This window comes from Sinohyriopsis cumingii, chromosome 16 (assembly GCF_028554795.1).
Source record: "Sinohyriopsis cumingii isolate HCF-2022 chromosome 16, ASM2855479v2, whole genome shotgun sequence".
Classification (NCBI taxonomy): domain Eukaryota; kingdom Metazoa; phylum Mollusca; class Bivalvia; order Unionida; family Unionidae; genus Sinohyriopsis; species Sinohyriopsis cumingii.
This window is the reverse complement of record NC_142976.1, coordinates 7,708,692-7,725,798: the sequence shown is the minus strand read 5'-3', so window position 1 is coordinate 7,725,798 and position 17,107 is coordinate 7,708,692. Positions and strand designations below refer to the sequence as shown.

The 17,107-nt window shown below is 35.8% G+C and overlaps 1 protein-coding gene across 1 annotated transcript in view; it reads right to left on the bottom strand.

The window, feature by feature from the left end:
- The window catches only part of LOC149779897 (uncharacterized), a 137,126-nt gene that overhangs the window by 28,988 nt on the left and 91,031 nt on the right, over nt 1-17,107 (bottom strand). The window contains exons 7-13 of the mRNA XM_089936583.1: nt 13,032-13,175; nt 11,935-12,137; nt 11,334-11,446; nt 9,619-9,685; nt 4,903-4,985; nt 2,970-3,076; nt 1,517-1,639 (exon numbers count right to left, since the gene is read on the bottom strand). Of these exons, the coding sequence (XP_089792709.1) occupies nt 1,517-1,639; nt 2,970-3,076; nt 4,903-4,985; nt 9,619-9,685; nt 11,334-11,446; nt 11,935-12,137; nt 13,032-13,175 (840 nt within the window). The remainder of the gene's footprint in view (nt 1-1,516; nt 1,640-2,969; nt 3,077-4,902; nt 4,986-9,618; nt 9,686-11,333; nt 11,447-11,934; nt 12,138-13,031; nt 13,176-17,107) is intronic.

Here is a 17,107-nt window from a genome sequence, read left to right as displayed (position 1 = left end):
CTCAACATCTTACTAAGGGAAGCCATAAAGGCTATTAAACCATTTTCCTACTGACTTGGGTATTGTACATCGATACTGCCACTTCTCAGCTAATAGTACTACTGTTCGATAATTGTATTCTTAACAATTATCAGAGTGACTAAACCGGACATCTTATGATAACACAGCAGTAACGCTAATTGGATTACATGTACGTACCCTTTTGTATGGATTAAAATTTGAGTCTCAGTTTTTATGGAATAAATTTGGCTTCTCGTGAGGCGTAAATGATATAATATCAACCTTAGTGGTAAATGTACTTTACTCAACACTTCTTTCAGTAACGAAAACCTGACATCGGGAAACAGAAATCGGATTACTTAACACACGTTATGAATACAATACTGGTTCTGGATACATATTCAAATAAAATGCGGCCGCTTGTGAGGGGTAAATTGTATGATTTTGCACTAATATGCTGGCCGCTGGTCGCGTTAGGCAGGTGGCCTTTCGCGAGGGGTACTTTTGAACACAAACTCGTCGGTGCCAACGGATTCTGGCCATAAGGAGCGGGTGGCCGCTGGTCAGGGGGGCCGTTCAAGAGGGGGACTACTGTACACACATATATCCATGCACGCACGCACACACACACACACGCACGCACACACAGCTACAATCTATAAACTATTCAGATTATATTTCTGGCTTAATATAAAATTGAAACAATTTCAAGAAACTAAAATTATCTGTTAAATTCATTAATCCTACTTCTCTGGAAAATCAATTGTTTCTTGATAATTTTTTTATTTAAAGGACTAATCTTACTGCCTATGAAGAAATATAAGATTGCTATTTTTGTAATTTGCAAGTGTTCTACAGAATGCAGTCTTACTTTTGAATGGTATTATGATTCTATTTGCAGACACTGAAAGAAAAATTAGATTCAACATTCTTCCATTCATAATCAACTTACACTTTTTATATGCAGCTAGAATGGTGATAAAAAATATATAAACTTTTACTAAATCAATTTTTTCTTCTCCAAATTGTGTTTGCTGTGCTATGACATGTTCAACTTATGGAACACAAATGCCTCATCACAGTGCCTGAAAAACTAACCCAAACACAAAACTGAATGGACCAAAAGAGGGATGGAAAAGTAAGGTTTACACTATACAACATACTACATTTGTCACAAACAAGGCTACTTAACTTGCTTTTCTGTTAGCAAAAGCATAATGACAATAAAAAGTACCAGCAAGATATTTCCTTCATCTTTCATATGTGACTACACAGCATCCACTGAGGGCCAATTTTATTTGGCAAATAGAAAACATTTACAAACGATAAGAGAACTAGTAATGCGTCCATGGAACATGTATGCATCACCACAGTGCATGAAATTACCTAAATGCAATCCTTAACCAAACTGAACCACAGAGGAATAACAGCACTGTCAGCGTGGACCTTAAAAATAAACTTGGCCTTTATATCTTTTTCAAAAGGTGTGAAACATCATTTACAAGTGCAAATTTACCTTGGCATCCACAACGGCCCCAGCTTTTATCAGATACTTCACTATGTCTGGATGGTTTGACTCAGAAGCAAACATAAGAGGTGTCCTCAAGTTCCTTTCTTGCACATGAATTGATGCCCCAGCCTGGAAATAAAGTGGCCTCATTAACCAATAGTCTCTCACTTGCCAATATTGCTGTCACCAAAGAGCATCTGGCCAATACTACCGTGTTAACATGTACAAATTACCTACTGACACCTGGTCAATGTTACTGAGTAAAATGTACAAATTACCTACCGACATCTGGCCAATCTTACTGTATAACGTGTAAAATTTACACAACATCTGGTCAATATAACTGTAACATGTATAAATTACACAAGAACATCTGTCCAATATTACTGTATACCATGCTCAAATACCCTACTAGTATCTGGACAATTTCAACATAGAATATGTATAAATTACCCAAGAACATCTGGACAATGTTAATGTCTAACATACAAATTACATAAGAACATCTGGCCCATGTTACTGTGTAACATGTACAAATTGTCTAATAATCAAGTGATCTGGCCAACTGATGATTTGTTGCCCTGGCAAAATTTTCTAAACAGCATGTATTAATTCCAACTATCTTTCACCCAATTTTTGTGAAATTTTCACCATGAAAAATACTATAATTTAAAAATCTCTGATTTTTAAGAGAATGCTAATTATAGGTTCATTCTATGAACTTCAGTAAGTTGTTACAATATATAATTGCTCAATAGTTGAATCAAACAGCAAATTGTCTATGCCCAGATCTACAATTACCTAACTTGCCAGCAGATCTGAGTCTATGCAGGGTTCTTAGGAGTAATCAGTAGTTAAAAAGGGACCTAGATACAAGTGAGTATACAAGTATATAAATAAGTTTCAGCTTCAGAAAACTGAACAGATTTCAAGAGTTTTTAAAAGAATTTTAAATTTTTTCATTGATTTGTACATGGAGAAATTGTAACATCTCTTCTTCAAAGTAAGAAAATGAAAAACTTAGAAAAAGAGATAAATATTCTATTGAAATCAAATCCATTATTGATGACATCATTATATGTACTAAAAATAACATTTTTGCAGGTCAACATCATTATACACCACCATTATGAAAAGCTACATAAAACTTCACACTAAGTCAAAAGTTTGCATTTCCATTACATCTTAATATTTTTCCTAGCAATTAAATGAAGAATAAACTGTTGATAATGCAAAGTATTCCGACTCAACTAAACTGGATAAATTTCATGCTCTCCGCAGCCTTCTAAAAGAAATCAATTACATAAATTTATTAACCGCTTCTTTTTTAAAACGTTCGAACTTGCTTAATACCAAATACTCTAGTTCCATTCAATCAGTCTATTGCAAACTCATTTTAAGTACAGTCAATGAACATACACATAGTTATTGGTCGAGTTTCAATAACTGTTTCACTCACCTGTGCAAGAACATGGACTACAGCCAAACTTCCAGAACTAGATGCAGCATGAAGTGCCGTCTCATCGTTTTCCTCTTCATTCTTTAGATCTGGCTCATGACCATCCTCTTTAAACATACAGAATAGCAGTAAGAAATCCACCTCACGTGGACTTTAAGGTTTCTTGTGTTCACACACTAATCAAAAGGTATTCATTTCCTTAGTTCTGAATGAGAATTGCTATTTCTTATTGTGTAGCAATTTTTATTGATTTTATGGCTGTTACAAACCACGAATTTAAAAAGCCTAACTAAGATGAAGAAGAAAATAGGACCAAAGTTTAATCAAAATTTTAGTACAGATACAAAGATCTTGTAGTTTTGTTTCTCAAAACCACAGGTGATACTAACAAAAACAAAAGACCCAACTGGGCCTGATATTACTCACCTGAATTATACAACTTAATACTTGACCATTTACATAGTATTTTAAGAACCTCTCTAACCTATCTCCCAAAATTAATGTCATGTCAATTTTACTTATTTTACTACAGTCTGATACAAATTCTTTCTGAAGACAAAGCCATAATGTATCTGCACAGTCACATGCTCATAGTCAAATTCATCCAGGATCTTTAAAAGTGAAGTTTACAGATGAAGCTTTTTGACAAACAGGCTTTCAATATGCTTAATACCAAATTAAGGTCAGACAGCTTTCACATAAATTGAATTTCTTTTAAGGATGTAGGTTCCTATACTCTGTAATCAATTTTTGGAAGCACTTGAGGCAAAAAAGAATATTGGGGTAATTTTTTACTAAACAAATGAAATGTCACAAAATAAGGCAAAATACATGTAATAACACAAAAACTGCAAAATGTTTCCATCACTTTAACATGGCAATACGATTATGCCAAACTCTATTTCACCAAACAACTTTATAAACTTCCTTATGGTTTCAAAAAGTGTTCTTATTTGTATGAAATCAATGTTGGAAAAAACCAACTGAAAACAAATGTGTGTGTGTGTGTATAGATATATAATTATGTAAAGAAATTATTTGCAACCATGCACTTTGTTTATGCAAGTCAACAGTTGTATAGTTTCTCTAACAATGTTTTCATTTAAATCCCGGGGCCCCGAGTGGCCGAGTGGTCTAAAGCGTTCGCCGTTACGGATCACTGCCATCTCACCTCTGTCTGCGCCGGTTCGAGTCTCAGATTCAGCCAGTGTAGATATGTGAGAAAGCATGCCAGTAGCTTCTCGTGGGTCGGTGGTTCTTTCCGGTGTTTTCCCGGGTTCTTCCTCCACCATTAATACTGGCCGCCATGTATGGCCTATCATGTGCTGAAAAATGGCGTTAAACCCCACAACAACAACAAAAAAATTTAAATCCCTATCATGTATTATATTGAAATTAGTGCATTTTGTATCTAAAAAAAAATTGTATTATCTTGCTTGCATGCACATTTTTTGGGCAAGGGGATGAACTCAGTGACTCAATTTAATAGTCAATAGAATGGGTTACATCCCTTGTTTTTCTATAGTGAGAAGACGGGTGTTTTACAGGGAAACTTGAGTTCCTCAGTGGGACTGATGGTGGTTAAAGACTCCATGGTAACCTCAATTTTGAATGAACCAATCATATTTTAGAACCCTATATCCCTATAAACATGTTATACATTTACTATGAAAGGAAAAATTGCAAAGAAATATTTTTATTACTTTTTTGTATTAAATAAAATGGAATGAAAAAAAACATTTTATTCAGATCAGAAATACGGGACAAATGGGACACCTGGTAGCTATGCCAGACCTCTGAACTAAGAGTGTTCACACTCAAAAGGATGTCGAATCTGGGACTGTTAATATCTCCACAGATTCTGAATTGAGTGTCTGCATTTATACTAGACTCTCTGATGAGCATTTCTTATTGATTTGGTTTGAGAACTTACCCAGCATGTAAACCACCTTGTCCAGGTCCCCATCTCTAGCAGGCAAGTACAGTGACTTGGGTAGTGTTCTGTACTTTTTTGGCCTGTGAATACAAAACATTTAAATCATAACGAAATACAGGTCCAGATTTTATTATACAGCAATTACATTTTTATTTTAAATTTAGCGAAATAACTTAAGCGTTTCTTAATCCTAACCAGTTTCTATACAACTTTCTCTTCTGGCACTATAAAATAGTTCCACCTTTCTTCTATCCGAAAACCAACATCATTTTATAATTGAACACATTAACAAACAAATTCCCCACAGGTGTCACACTTAGGGGCCCAAGTAGCTGAGTGGTTTTAGACACTCGTCTTTACAAATCACTGACATCTCACTTCAGTCCACATGGGTTTGGGTCTCTGCTGGGCCAACAAAGGTAGGTGAAAAAGCTGGTGAATAGCTTCCCATGGTTTGGTGGTTCTTCCCAGGTTCTTCTTCCACCAACATACTGCCAGCTGACCATGCTGAAAATGGGCATTCGACCCATAAACCAGAGGTGACAAACTAGTTTCTCCACATTCAAGAGTGCACTTGGTTATTGACAGTAAACAGCCGTTGACCGATTTGTCTGCCCCAATTGCATGATTTACTGAGTAGGTGAAATCAGTACAGGTCTGGGGGCCAATTTATTGGACTAGATTATATTATTTCCAGTATTAATGGCCTTTAAAGGTCAAAAGGCTAGATGAGCCAAATATTTATAAAAGCGCCATATTTTATCAACAAAAAAAAACCTATCATTGTACCGGAAAGTAGAGATGCCACAGGTATTGTGGGATCCAATCCTCCAATCCAAAAGAGATTAGCCAATCTAAAAAACATGAACCGTGTTCTTTCTAAGATTATTATGTTTCATAATACAGAAAATTAATTAACTAATCCTTTTTGATATTTGAATATAAATCTGTATCTCGGCTCAGCTGGCCAATAGATGACAAAACAGCCCTGTATATCTGAGGATGACAGACGACGGTCTTCATCAAAGTGGATAAGTAAAATTTTTGAAAACATTTAAAATTTTTAACTCATTTGGCCCTGATCCTGTTTGTAGGCGTGATTCGGTTTCTGCATTAATTGGCCGATTTTGCCTGTAGTCGTGAATTGTTTACTGCATTCAATGGCCGATCCCATCTCCAGGCATGATGAATGTGTGTTAGATACATCTCTGATTGGCTAGAAATGGGTTTATTCCAAGAACTAAACAACTATTAAACCAATCAGGAATGATTTTACTTTCATTTGTGGAAATCTGAATTGTTCAGAAGCCAAGAGCTTCTGTTTGAGAGCGGTTTAACTACGTGTTCTGTTTATGAAAAATCGTAAATGATGGCGGATGTAAGTGTGATTTTGGATGAGAGCAAAAATGAGGAGTTTCTCGGGTTTGATCTTGAAAATATTGAGCAAGCTGAGAAAAGATATGTTCGGCAGTTGGATATTTTGTGAGATTTAGATTCTGACACAGAAGTTTCTGAGACTGAATTGTCTGAAGATGAGGATGCTGACAGCGATGATGATAGAGTTCTTGCGAATAAACGTTGCACATAATTTTGTAAATACTATATAAATAAGTTGTGAAAAAATACATCACTGTGTAGACAAATTCATTTGGAATAAATGGTGAAAATTTCATGGATTTTAATTGGATATAAGAAGAAAAATTAAGGTAAGAGTGAATGCATGTGCACGATGTTTTCTAAATTTTTCAAACAGATAAAAATTCTGGGGCACAAGCAGCTAGACAGTTTTGTGCTTCTGACGCATAGCAGCAGAGATAAAGATAACAGTGCTGGGGCCGAATAAGTTAAAAAATCTTTAGAATACATTTTTCTTTTTAATCAACAATTTGGGCATGCAGTGATTGATTTGTTGTATTGACACCAGAGAGAAATCTGTATGAATGTACAATTTGGATATGTACGATGACCATACATGTTATCAAAACATCAAAATAAATTGCGATGTAAGGTTTTTTAATTTAAAACATCAAAATAAATTGCGATGTTAAGGTTTTGTAATTTAAAACATCAAAATAAATTGTGATGTAAGGTTTTGTAATTTAAAACATCAAAATAAATTGCGATGTAAGGTTTTGTAATTTAAAACATCAAAATAAATTGTGATGTAAGGTTTTGTAATTTAAAACATCAAAATGAATAATGGTATCTGTAACATCCCGAGTTTTACTTCAGCACAAGGTCAGCTTTGACTTGGTGTCAACTTAGGACTTAAACCACAAGACAGGAGAGCTATTTAAGTTTCAACAATTAAATAAATGCTAGTAATGATAAATATTAACTGTGCAATGAGCATGAATGAATCTAGAATAAAGTTGTAATGTTCCAGTAAAAACTCCAAAAGAGATCCAAATGAATCGTTCATGCCTAAAATTCTTTGTTTACATAAAAATGTAGATGATATGTGTGGCTCAGTGTGAAGTTAAGAAAGTACATAATAAAATAATCACTGAAAATGATTAATGTATTTCTCAGGAAAGAGTACAACCAGAAACAAACTGAATTATAAAACACATAAAAAATGATACCACTCTAACGTGTTTCCCAATGTGATTTGTTTTAGTCCTGCACCAATACAATGAAACAGAACTTCAGAATTGTTTTGCTTCTTTCTAGCTAAAGGTAACATCAATGTAATATGCAGACAATGAATTATTACAATGAATACTCTCTTCCATACATGTTTAGTTATTTACAGTAGTAACAGTACTGACATTTTAATATATTTCTCAATTTGAATTTCTGTATGCAGTAATATATAACAGCAGAATAATTTCTTGTTATGTCACTCAAGTCAATATATGTCACTGACGTCAATATAAATGTATGCAACCAGTTAAATAATGCTACTGTAGCATAGCTGCCAACCCTCCAGGCTTGCAATTAGTGAAAATAGGAATAAAAATTAGTGAATTTTTACATGAATTCGTGAAGCAATCTTCGAGTCCTGGAATATTTGTCAGAACAAAAGTTTAGCATGGTCTCCAGCTGATAAAGGTAGATTATGTTCAACAAGAAAATTCACAAACAATGCTTCAGCACTGGTAGCATGCAGGTCTTCTGTCAATGGCTTAAAATATTCCAGAGCTGAAATCTGCTGCGAGATCTTAATTTCCCCAACCTCTATGTGCTTTTTGGTAGCAATGTGCTTCCTCACATCGTCTCTGCCACCATGCCCAATGCTAAAATTTGTGACACACTGCATGAAAAAAGCATGATGTATTTGATGGCTGAATGCAGGGCGAATTTTTTGTATATTCCAAACTAAGCTTCACTGTTTTTGCAATACATATCTTTTTCCTTGTTGGTTAAGTCATTTTTAAGATGCAATGCTGAACACAGGTGCTCAACGAGAACACGATGTTGAGAAAAAAACATTAATCTGAAGGAAAAAATCATAGTGACAAAAATACCTTAGATTATTGGGTTATTTTCCCTTCAAAATCATGCTAGCGTCGAGCACGTGTGATGAAAAACGGTAATTAGAATCAATGTTGTGAGGCACATGTGCAGAACAAAATTCTGGTTAGGCCCCTGTTTCTCTCAAAAGCATTTGCAAAACAACTCTTATATATATAGATTAAAATTTGCTAAAATGCTTGCTTCCGGGCCAACTATACCAATCAGTTCTAGTTCCACTAATATCACGACCAGCAGTACTGGACCATTTTGGCAACTGCCGATATCATGACTAGCGCTTAATGGGAAATCTCTTATTAAAGATTTAAAATAATTGAAAACGGGGGAATTTGTGACTTTTTTTTACATGCGGCATGAATCTGAATCACTGATAAAGTCATGAAATTCATGCCAAAATCGTGAGGGTTGGCAGCTATGCTGAAGTATAGCAATATTAATTCTATGGAAGCATCAATCTTCAACACCTAAGAATATATTCTAGGTTTATTTCATATCATTTGAAATATTTTGTAGTCTTTAATGCTTTATTTTGTTATGCTATATTGCGATCTCTATTGTAAGCATACCACGATCGTATCAGCTACCTTACTTCACATATACACTGCTATACTGCTTCTCCTTCTTTACATATACAGTGCCCGCTGGTCAGAATGCATCTGTCTGAACACGGTACACGACTTGAATGAATACCCTCGAGAACCATTGATTTTATGCAGAGATCAATGGAAAAGCCTTGGTTGTAAGCGCTTGAGGGAAACAATACTTAACAACAATTTAGTAATGCTCAAAAGTATAATGATGGGCAAATTGCAATTTGCACTTACACAAGAAATAAACTCTTCATCTCAGAAAATGAATATACTACACTAAATAGTGTAAGAGGACTCAAAAGAGGCCAAAACACAACCAAAAAGACCAATCTGGAACAACACCGACAACGGAGACAAACCCATACATGTAGTGCCAATCAAAATCACCCAAAATAACAATCAATCATCTAAAGTCACTAAATATGATATTAAAATACTTGTACATTTATTTTTGTGCCTAGCAACCCTACAAGTCTTTCATATTTTCAAGTCTGTATTAAAATCTATCCCATATTGTTGACCATTAATACAAACATATGAAACACTGAAAGTTAATATTTAATGCGAATACTTGTGAAAATTATTTTTAAATGAGCCAGACACTATTTATATTTTATGACACCAGAATTTATCACAGTATCCATACCTTTCCTGGGACAGATTGGTGAGAACTTTCTCAAGGGAGTATCTATCAGGACCAAGAGGAATCCCAGCTGAAATACAAAATCAAATTTAAATATTAGTTTTGCATTCAAAAGACCCATCCAGCAAGATAAATAGCAACATAACAGACCATACAGAGTCTCATACTTTGAACTTGGTAAAAGCACAATTACTATGACTCATTTATTTTTGTGGGTATGATGTATTAGAAGCAGTCATTTAGTTTTCACAGAAGGACCATTGCTCATTTGGACTTTTTATTTGTGGTTTGTAGCCAAAATTATTGCTCACTGGGGACCTTCTATTTGGGCATTGCTCACTGGGGCCTTGTATTTGTGGTTTGTTGCATGGATTGTTGCTCATCGGGGCATTGTCTCTGGTTTGTAGAAGGAGCATTGCTCATTGGAGACTTGTATTTGTGGTTTGTTTCGTGGATCCTTGTTCACTGGGAACTTGCATTTGTGGTTTGTTGCATGGATCATTGCTCACTGATGGCTTGTATTTGTGGTTTGTTGCAGGATCTTTGCTAATTGGGGTCTTGTATTTGTGGTTTGTTGCATGTATCTTTGCTCATTGGGGCCTTGAATTTATGGTTTGTTGCACTGATCAGTGCTCACTGGGGACTTGTATTTGTCGTTTGTTGCATGGCTGATTGGGCCTTGTATCAGGTTTGTAGCAGGATCATTGCTCATTGGGGCCTTGTATCAGGTTTGTAGCAGGATCATTGATCATTGCAACCTCATATTTGTGGTTTGTAGCAACCATGAAATCCATGAGAAAACAAATCCTGTAAATTCACAATACATGATATTCTAAAGCAACAACAAAAATTGGTTTTTCTTGTTTGGAACTTGAAAAGTACAAAAATATGACAACAGAAATAACAGTATTAAATGATGGTTGTCTATTTTTTGTGCAAATTGCTCAAGGTCACATTCTGGCTGAAACACTGTCAATTTCAATATTTCTGAATCTATACATCTCGTCTGCAATCGCCAAATGGGTAATATGTGCAGTGAAAGAAGCAAACTTTCAAAATCATAATGCATCTTCCTACTGGAAATATGTGTACCTGTACAGTCATCAACAATTAAGCCCTAATAAATGATGCATGTATTCCTTCAGAATATACCTTTAACATTTTAAAATGTAACCATAAACACTGATTTTCTTGCGAGTTATCTGAATATTTACTTCTTCATTTCTACTGACATTTTTCACCGAACTGGAGTCACATCGACCAGTTTCTTATATCATGCATTGTCAAATATATATATTCTGCAAGCAAAAGAGTCTCAGAAAATGACTGAAACATAAACCCTAACCTTAGTATTGATGCAAAATGGATGGGCTTCCAGGCTGATAACTACATACAAACATCATCAATCTACAAGCCTAAATTGCTTTTGCAATCAGGCAAACATTTTATGATAAAAAGTAATTCCAAACTGGAAGTTTTGCCAACACCAAACAATGAGAAAATGTTTCCATATATGCAATATTCATCAAGATCGTTATTCCCTGTCATTATTATTCAACTGCAATTCATTCTCAACTTTATTTCTTTGTTCTTTCTTCATTCACCTGTTCATCTACTTTTATAAATAAAAAAATTTCATGGTAATCAACTTAAATTCCAGATAATTTCCTATGTACGTGCTTTGTGTTCAAAGATCTATTGGCCCAAATTTTCTTTACCTGTTGACAATATTTTCTTGCTGCTCTCTAGTGTGTGTTTTATGATAGTATCCTCTTCCCCCTCGCCTTTAGACTTGCGAGGATTTCCAAAAGCTCCCATCTTGGCTTTGTTTCTGAAAAATATCACCATAATGTACAAGAGTAGGAAAAAGTAAGTCTTAGTGTTTTACAACTACGAAGTTAACAAATAACATGAAACTGAAACAGAGGCAGATAAACAAGAAATCTGCAGCCTTTAAACAAATCTTCAATTTCGATGAGAATGGTACCTGGATTTACATTTCAAATGATTTGTAAGCATGACAGTGTGGGTATTTTTTATAATACCTGTTACTCTGAATCTGACCCAGTCAATCTGGTCAACAGCAATGTCTGATTAAAGTGTTTTAAAATTGTTGCATCTCCTAAATGCTTCAGAAAAAAGAGAAAGAGTCCTTGTGTTTTGTTTTTTTTTTAACTCTCCACTACCTGTCCCTTCACCACTTTTTACTGTATAAATTCTGGTGGCACGTTACTGGTCCCTCCCCACCATTTCTTACAGATGACAAGTGTTGCCAAGTAGATATGTGAGTGCAAGACAAAAGACTTTGTTTACACTTACGCAGCTCGCTTTGTGGCGACGTCTTGTGACAAGGAGGCTGTGGAATTGCTGCGTGAGTCATTGAGCTGCAGCATGACCTCATATTGAGAAGATCCTTCCCCACAGTGGGGACAGAAGTACTTCCCACTCTTAAACACCTGACAGAGTTTGTGGAAATTGTGAACAATTGGACTGCCCTCCTTCCGACACTGGTAGAACTTTCCCTGTGGATCAAGAAAAACATTTCATCTCTGCCACTAGACAAGTATATCACATGCGACTGTGTCAGTGTAAGATGCTCCAGCAAAACAAAATCCTCACACAGTAAAATGATACCAGAAATTCTCACATATGTAATGCATAGTATGAAAAACATTACACCCCTATCGTATACTCTGCACAAGTTCAGATGACTAAATGACTCACAATTTTGAGCATGAAATTCTTTGGGCCAAAAATTAAATGAGTTTTATTTAATTTGAAGATTTATTATGTTAGTATTATATCTTTCGTAAGAAACAAAATTATGTGAATGAGAAAGATGACTAACATGTCTAAAAGATGGTACGACCGAGTTGTCATGTTTTGTAGGTAGCCTTTCATCTTCATATCTGTAGCAAGAAATAAGTCAACAGATGTGGAAAATTGTTTAAGTAACCAAATGATATGAAGCCAAAAGCATCAACATCTAACAACAAACTCACTATTTATAGAAAGTGTGTGTGTGTGTGTGTGTGTGAGATTTAGATTTTTAATGTAGCTTTAACAATTTTGCAGTTATACTACTACAATGTCTGCAGTGTGACAGTTTATAGTGATGTCTAGCACTGGGTCATCATGCTGCAGCCATGCAGCATGATGTCCCACCTAGTCACATTATCCTGACACCAGGCCGACCAGTCCTAACACTAATCTCTTAATGCTGAGCGCCAAGCAAGGCAGCTGTTAGTACCATTTTTGTAAGTCTTTGGCATGACTCGGCTGGGGATCGAACCCATGACCTTCCGCTTCCAAGGTATAGAAAATGAAGATAAGGTTTTTAAAATGGTGTTTTAATACATGGAGGGAATAGTAATATATGTAATAGTTTTAAATGTTCTAACCAGAAGGTAATTTACCTGTGTACAAAAGTGACCACAGCCTGGACAACACTGATGTAATCGGAGACGTTTGCGATGGACCTCACACACCGCCATAAAAGGGATCTTCACAGCTGGACGGACAAGCTGGGGGTTTGTCACTTTGTTACAACATCCCATCACCTGAAATAGAGTTTGGTCTCAAGTTTGAAATCAAAGATACTAGCTTGTATGATGAAGACACTGACAGTTCAGTCTGAAGCTTGAAGCCAATAACAGTAGCTTATATGATGTAATAAAATGTGACAGTTCAGTATGAGGCATGAAGCCGACAACAGCAACCTATATTACATAAGGAATTGTAACAGTTCAGTCTGAAGCTTGAAGACAATAACAGCACCTTATATGACAAAAAGAAATAGTGACAGTTTGTTCTTGCATTTGAAAATGAAGATTACAGCAGCTTGTAGGATACTAAGAAAATGTGACAGCTTGGTCTCATGTCTGAAGCCAATGACTACAGCAGGTTACTGGACAAAAATAAATTGTGACAGCATGGTCTCAAGTTTGAAGTGAATGACTACAGCAGGTTATAAGACAAAAATAAATTGTGACTGAATTATACAAATGACTTCACAACATACAAGCTTCGTAAATTTACAATGCCACAAAAATAAGACATCTTTGTGATGCTAACTGCCACTGTAGATATAAGTAAATTCATCAGTTTTCCTAATGCATGAATTTTCCATTCTTATTCTTATCTACAAGAATGAACACTGCTAAAAGCTCAAGTATTTAACTGTAAATAAGAACACAAGTCTCTGTAAGTTACTGAAACTAGTGGCCCAAAAACAGAATTCAAAATACAATCAATTCTTCCTTTTAATCATGGATTGTTGAAACCAACTCTGATGTTTTACCAATTACAAGATTTTCAAATTAGGATGTACATACTGGATGTAATATTGCCACGCTTTTCATTCATTGCCAATAGGACATCATGAGAAGTCTTCTGGTGCAAACACTATGTTGAAATGAATTCTGTTTTGCACAAGTAATTAAAAGATCTTACAGATGGCTATCATACTGGATATCAGATCTGCATCATTCATTTAGGATTGACTCTACATCATAAGAAGCACATTGGTGAAAGCACATTATCAATATTAACCAGACATTTATAAGTAGCCATAACAAGATCCTCAAGATGGCCAATGTAGCAACCAAACTGGATCTTAGACTGGAACGACTTTCAATTATGACCTACTAGACAAGATTAGACATTGTTCAGTGAAAACCACATGCTGATATGACCATTTACTCAGAAGTAGTGATTACAAGATTTTGAAGGTGGCCATAACAGGTGTCTGAGCTGCACCATTTTCATTTAGGACATCACAAGTCGTTTAGTAATAAGCACATGTTGATATGACCATGATTTTGAAGATTGCCACTGTAGTGACCATATTGGATGTGGAAGCAGCACCCTTTTTGTTTAGGATCAAATAGACATCTTGAGAAAACTCCACGGCAATATTACTTGTCATTCAGGAACCAGAAGTAGAAGATTTTCATATTGATCCAAAATTGTCAAAAATAGTCAATATGGTGGCCAAACGGATGTCTGATCAGCACCATTTTTTTCCATTTAGGACCAAACTAGACATCATAAGAAGTGCTTTAATCCATTTTATCCTGTTTACCACTTTCAACTGCAGTGCCTGATTCATGAGAAGCAATTCTAAATACACTGTGGTAAAACGGAGCATCATACAGCAGCAGCAGCAGAAATTGTGATGACCATTCATGAATGTTTGCTAAAAATGTTCTAACAATGTTGTTTCTCTTTTTTAAAGTATATAAAAATTATGTATCTCTGAAAAGGTAATAAAGTTTGCAACAGTGATATATGTTTTGTCATCCTTTACCAATGTACATGCTCACAACTGAAAGAATTTGTTTTATTTTTAAAAACTTAACATGATGTTCAGTGAAACTTTTGTTCATGAAGATGAATGAAATGCTCCTAACAGTATGTGAATAAAATAAAGATAATTCTATCTCTTCTCTCTCCAGGTTGAGCAGCCAGTGAACATTCATGACAGGTTTTTCTGTCAAACATTTGTTCAATTGTATGTTGCACTGTTCCTCTGGTAGGCTCTGGAACAAGTGCTGCAGCCTTTCCAGCTCTAGTGTCACCAACCAGAGATGCAACTAAGTCATCCAGATAGCTCTGAAATGTTGGCCACATACTTTTGACTCTCTCTGGGTTTGTGTCCAGTGCAATCACATACACATTGTATGCTGAAGTTTCCATTATGTAAAAATAAAATTGATGCCACCAATTTTTTGACCAGTGATGACCTAATGGTCACAGAGATCTACCCCCTTCATGTTTTGCTGGTAATCTGACAGCGTTTTGGGAACTTCAACTTGCTGCTGAACAGCCACACCACAACGTCTGTTTACAAAGCCACGTGATGATCGGTCATGAAAATTTGACAAGACACAGACAGTTTTTGTATCTTGCCAAACACAAAATGTTAAGTTCATCCTTCTGTGTGACTTTGTATTCATGTTTCTTCAGTTTTAGCTGTTTTGGCAGCAACTCTTTTGGCAATCCCTTCCTCTTGTTACAGACCATTCCATATGACATTACCCCTCTAGTATGTAAGTCTCTCAATAAATCTATGCTTGTAAAAAAGTTGTCAAAATAGACTGTCAGATTTTTTCTGAACATGTGTGAGTGGAGATCCATTACCACTTTCTAAGCCAGCCCCTTTTCTTGCCCATCTTCTCTGCCGGTGTATACCTGGAATCGGTGCATGTATCCAGTTGAGCTGTCAGCCATATTCCATAGTTTCACCCCCACCCCAATTTGTTGGCTTTGCTGGGTGATACTGTCTAAAAGAGAGCCTTCCTTTGAATTTTATCATGGTTTCATCAATCATTGCATTTCTTTGGGTATGAAATTTGATGCAAATCTCTGGTCTAAATAATCCTGGTACGATTTTATTTTCTTTAATTTATCTGGTCTTCCCTCTGGCTGAGGCTCTGTAGCTTGTTCTTCATTGTCATGGAGATGCAAGTACCTCCAAATCAGATCAAATCTGTCACGAGACATGATTTTATTGAAGGATGTGACAAATATATATACTTATTTTGTTGCCAAAACATAAGCCTAAAAATGCCTTCATTGTGGGAATATCGACTGGCATCCATCTTGGTGACTTTAGTCAAATCAGATTAAATCATCCCAAAGTAATTCAAAGTAATGTTGTGCATCGGCTTCTTCTGGGTGTTGAACAGTTGCCCCTTCTATCAATTTAAATTGTGGCTGCAACCGATATAATGGGATACTGTGACCACATGCGTATTCAGGATAGAATGAGGTTTTACGACTGTAGTCATATTCAGGATAAAATTGGGTTAAGTCAAATCACTGACAACTAAAAGGAAGTGAGTTTTTGCTAATCTTTTCAAGGATGGGAACAGCATATGAACAGATGAAAAGTGTATATCTGTAATTCACATACTGGAAATACAACCAAGATGTAAACAAAAAAATGGCACCACCCTACTGCTGACAGACATTTGAAAGATGAAAGACTATATGTGCATGTATTGTGTGTGTGAGATTTGGATTTTTAAAGTAGTTTTAACAATTTTTCAATTATATTGCTATGATGTCTGCAGTGTGGCAGATTATAGTGATGTCTAGCACTGGGGCATCATGCTGCAGACATCTAGCATGATGTCCCATCCAGTCACATTATCCTGAAACCAGGTTGACCAGTCCTAACACTAACCTCTTAATGCTGAGCGCCAAGCGAGGCAGCTGTTAACCCTTTACCTCATGCAACCGCCTTTTGACACCTCTACTCCGTTTGCATGGAAGTACCTTTTGACGCCTCTTGGCCATTCACATGGAAGCGCCTTTTGACACCTGCTGTAAACATTGGCCATTTTTAGCGGGTTTTCGCAGTGCCACCTTTGGGGGAAAACCCCCATTAGATACCTCATTCATTGCTATAAATGACCTTTATGTCGGATCACGTGGTTGCTGTTTATGCTCTGGTTGAAATCTGCTATTTAAAGTAACTGGGTCGTAT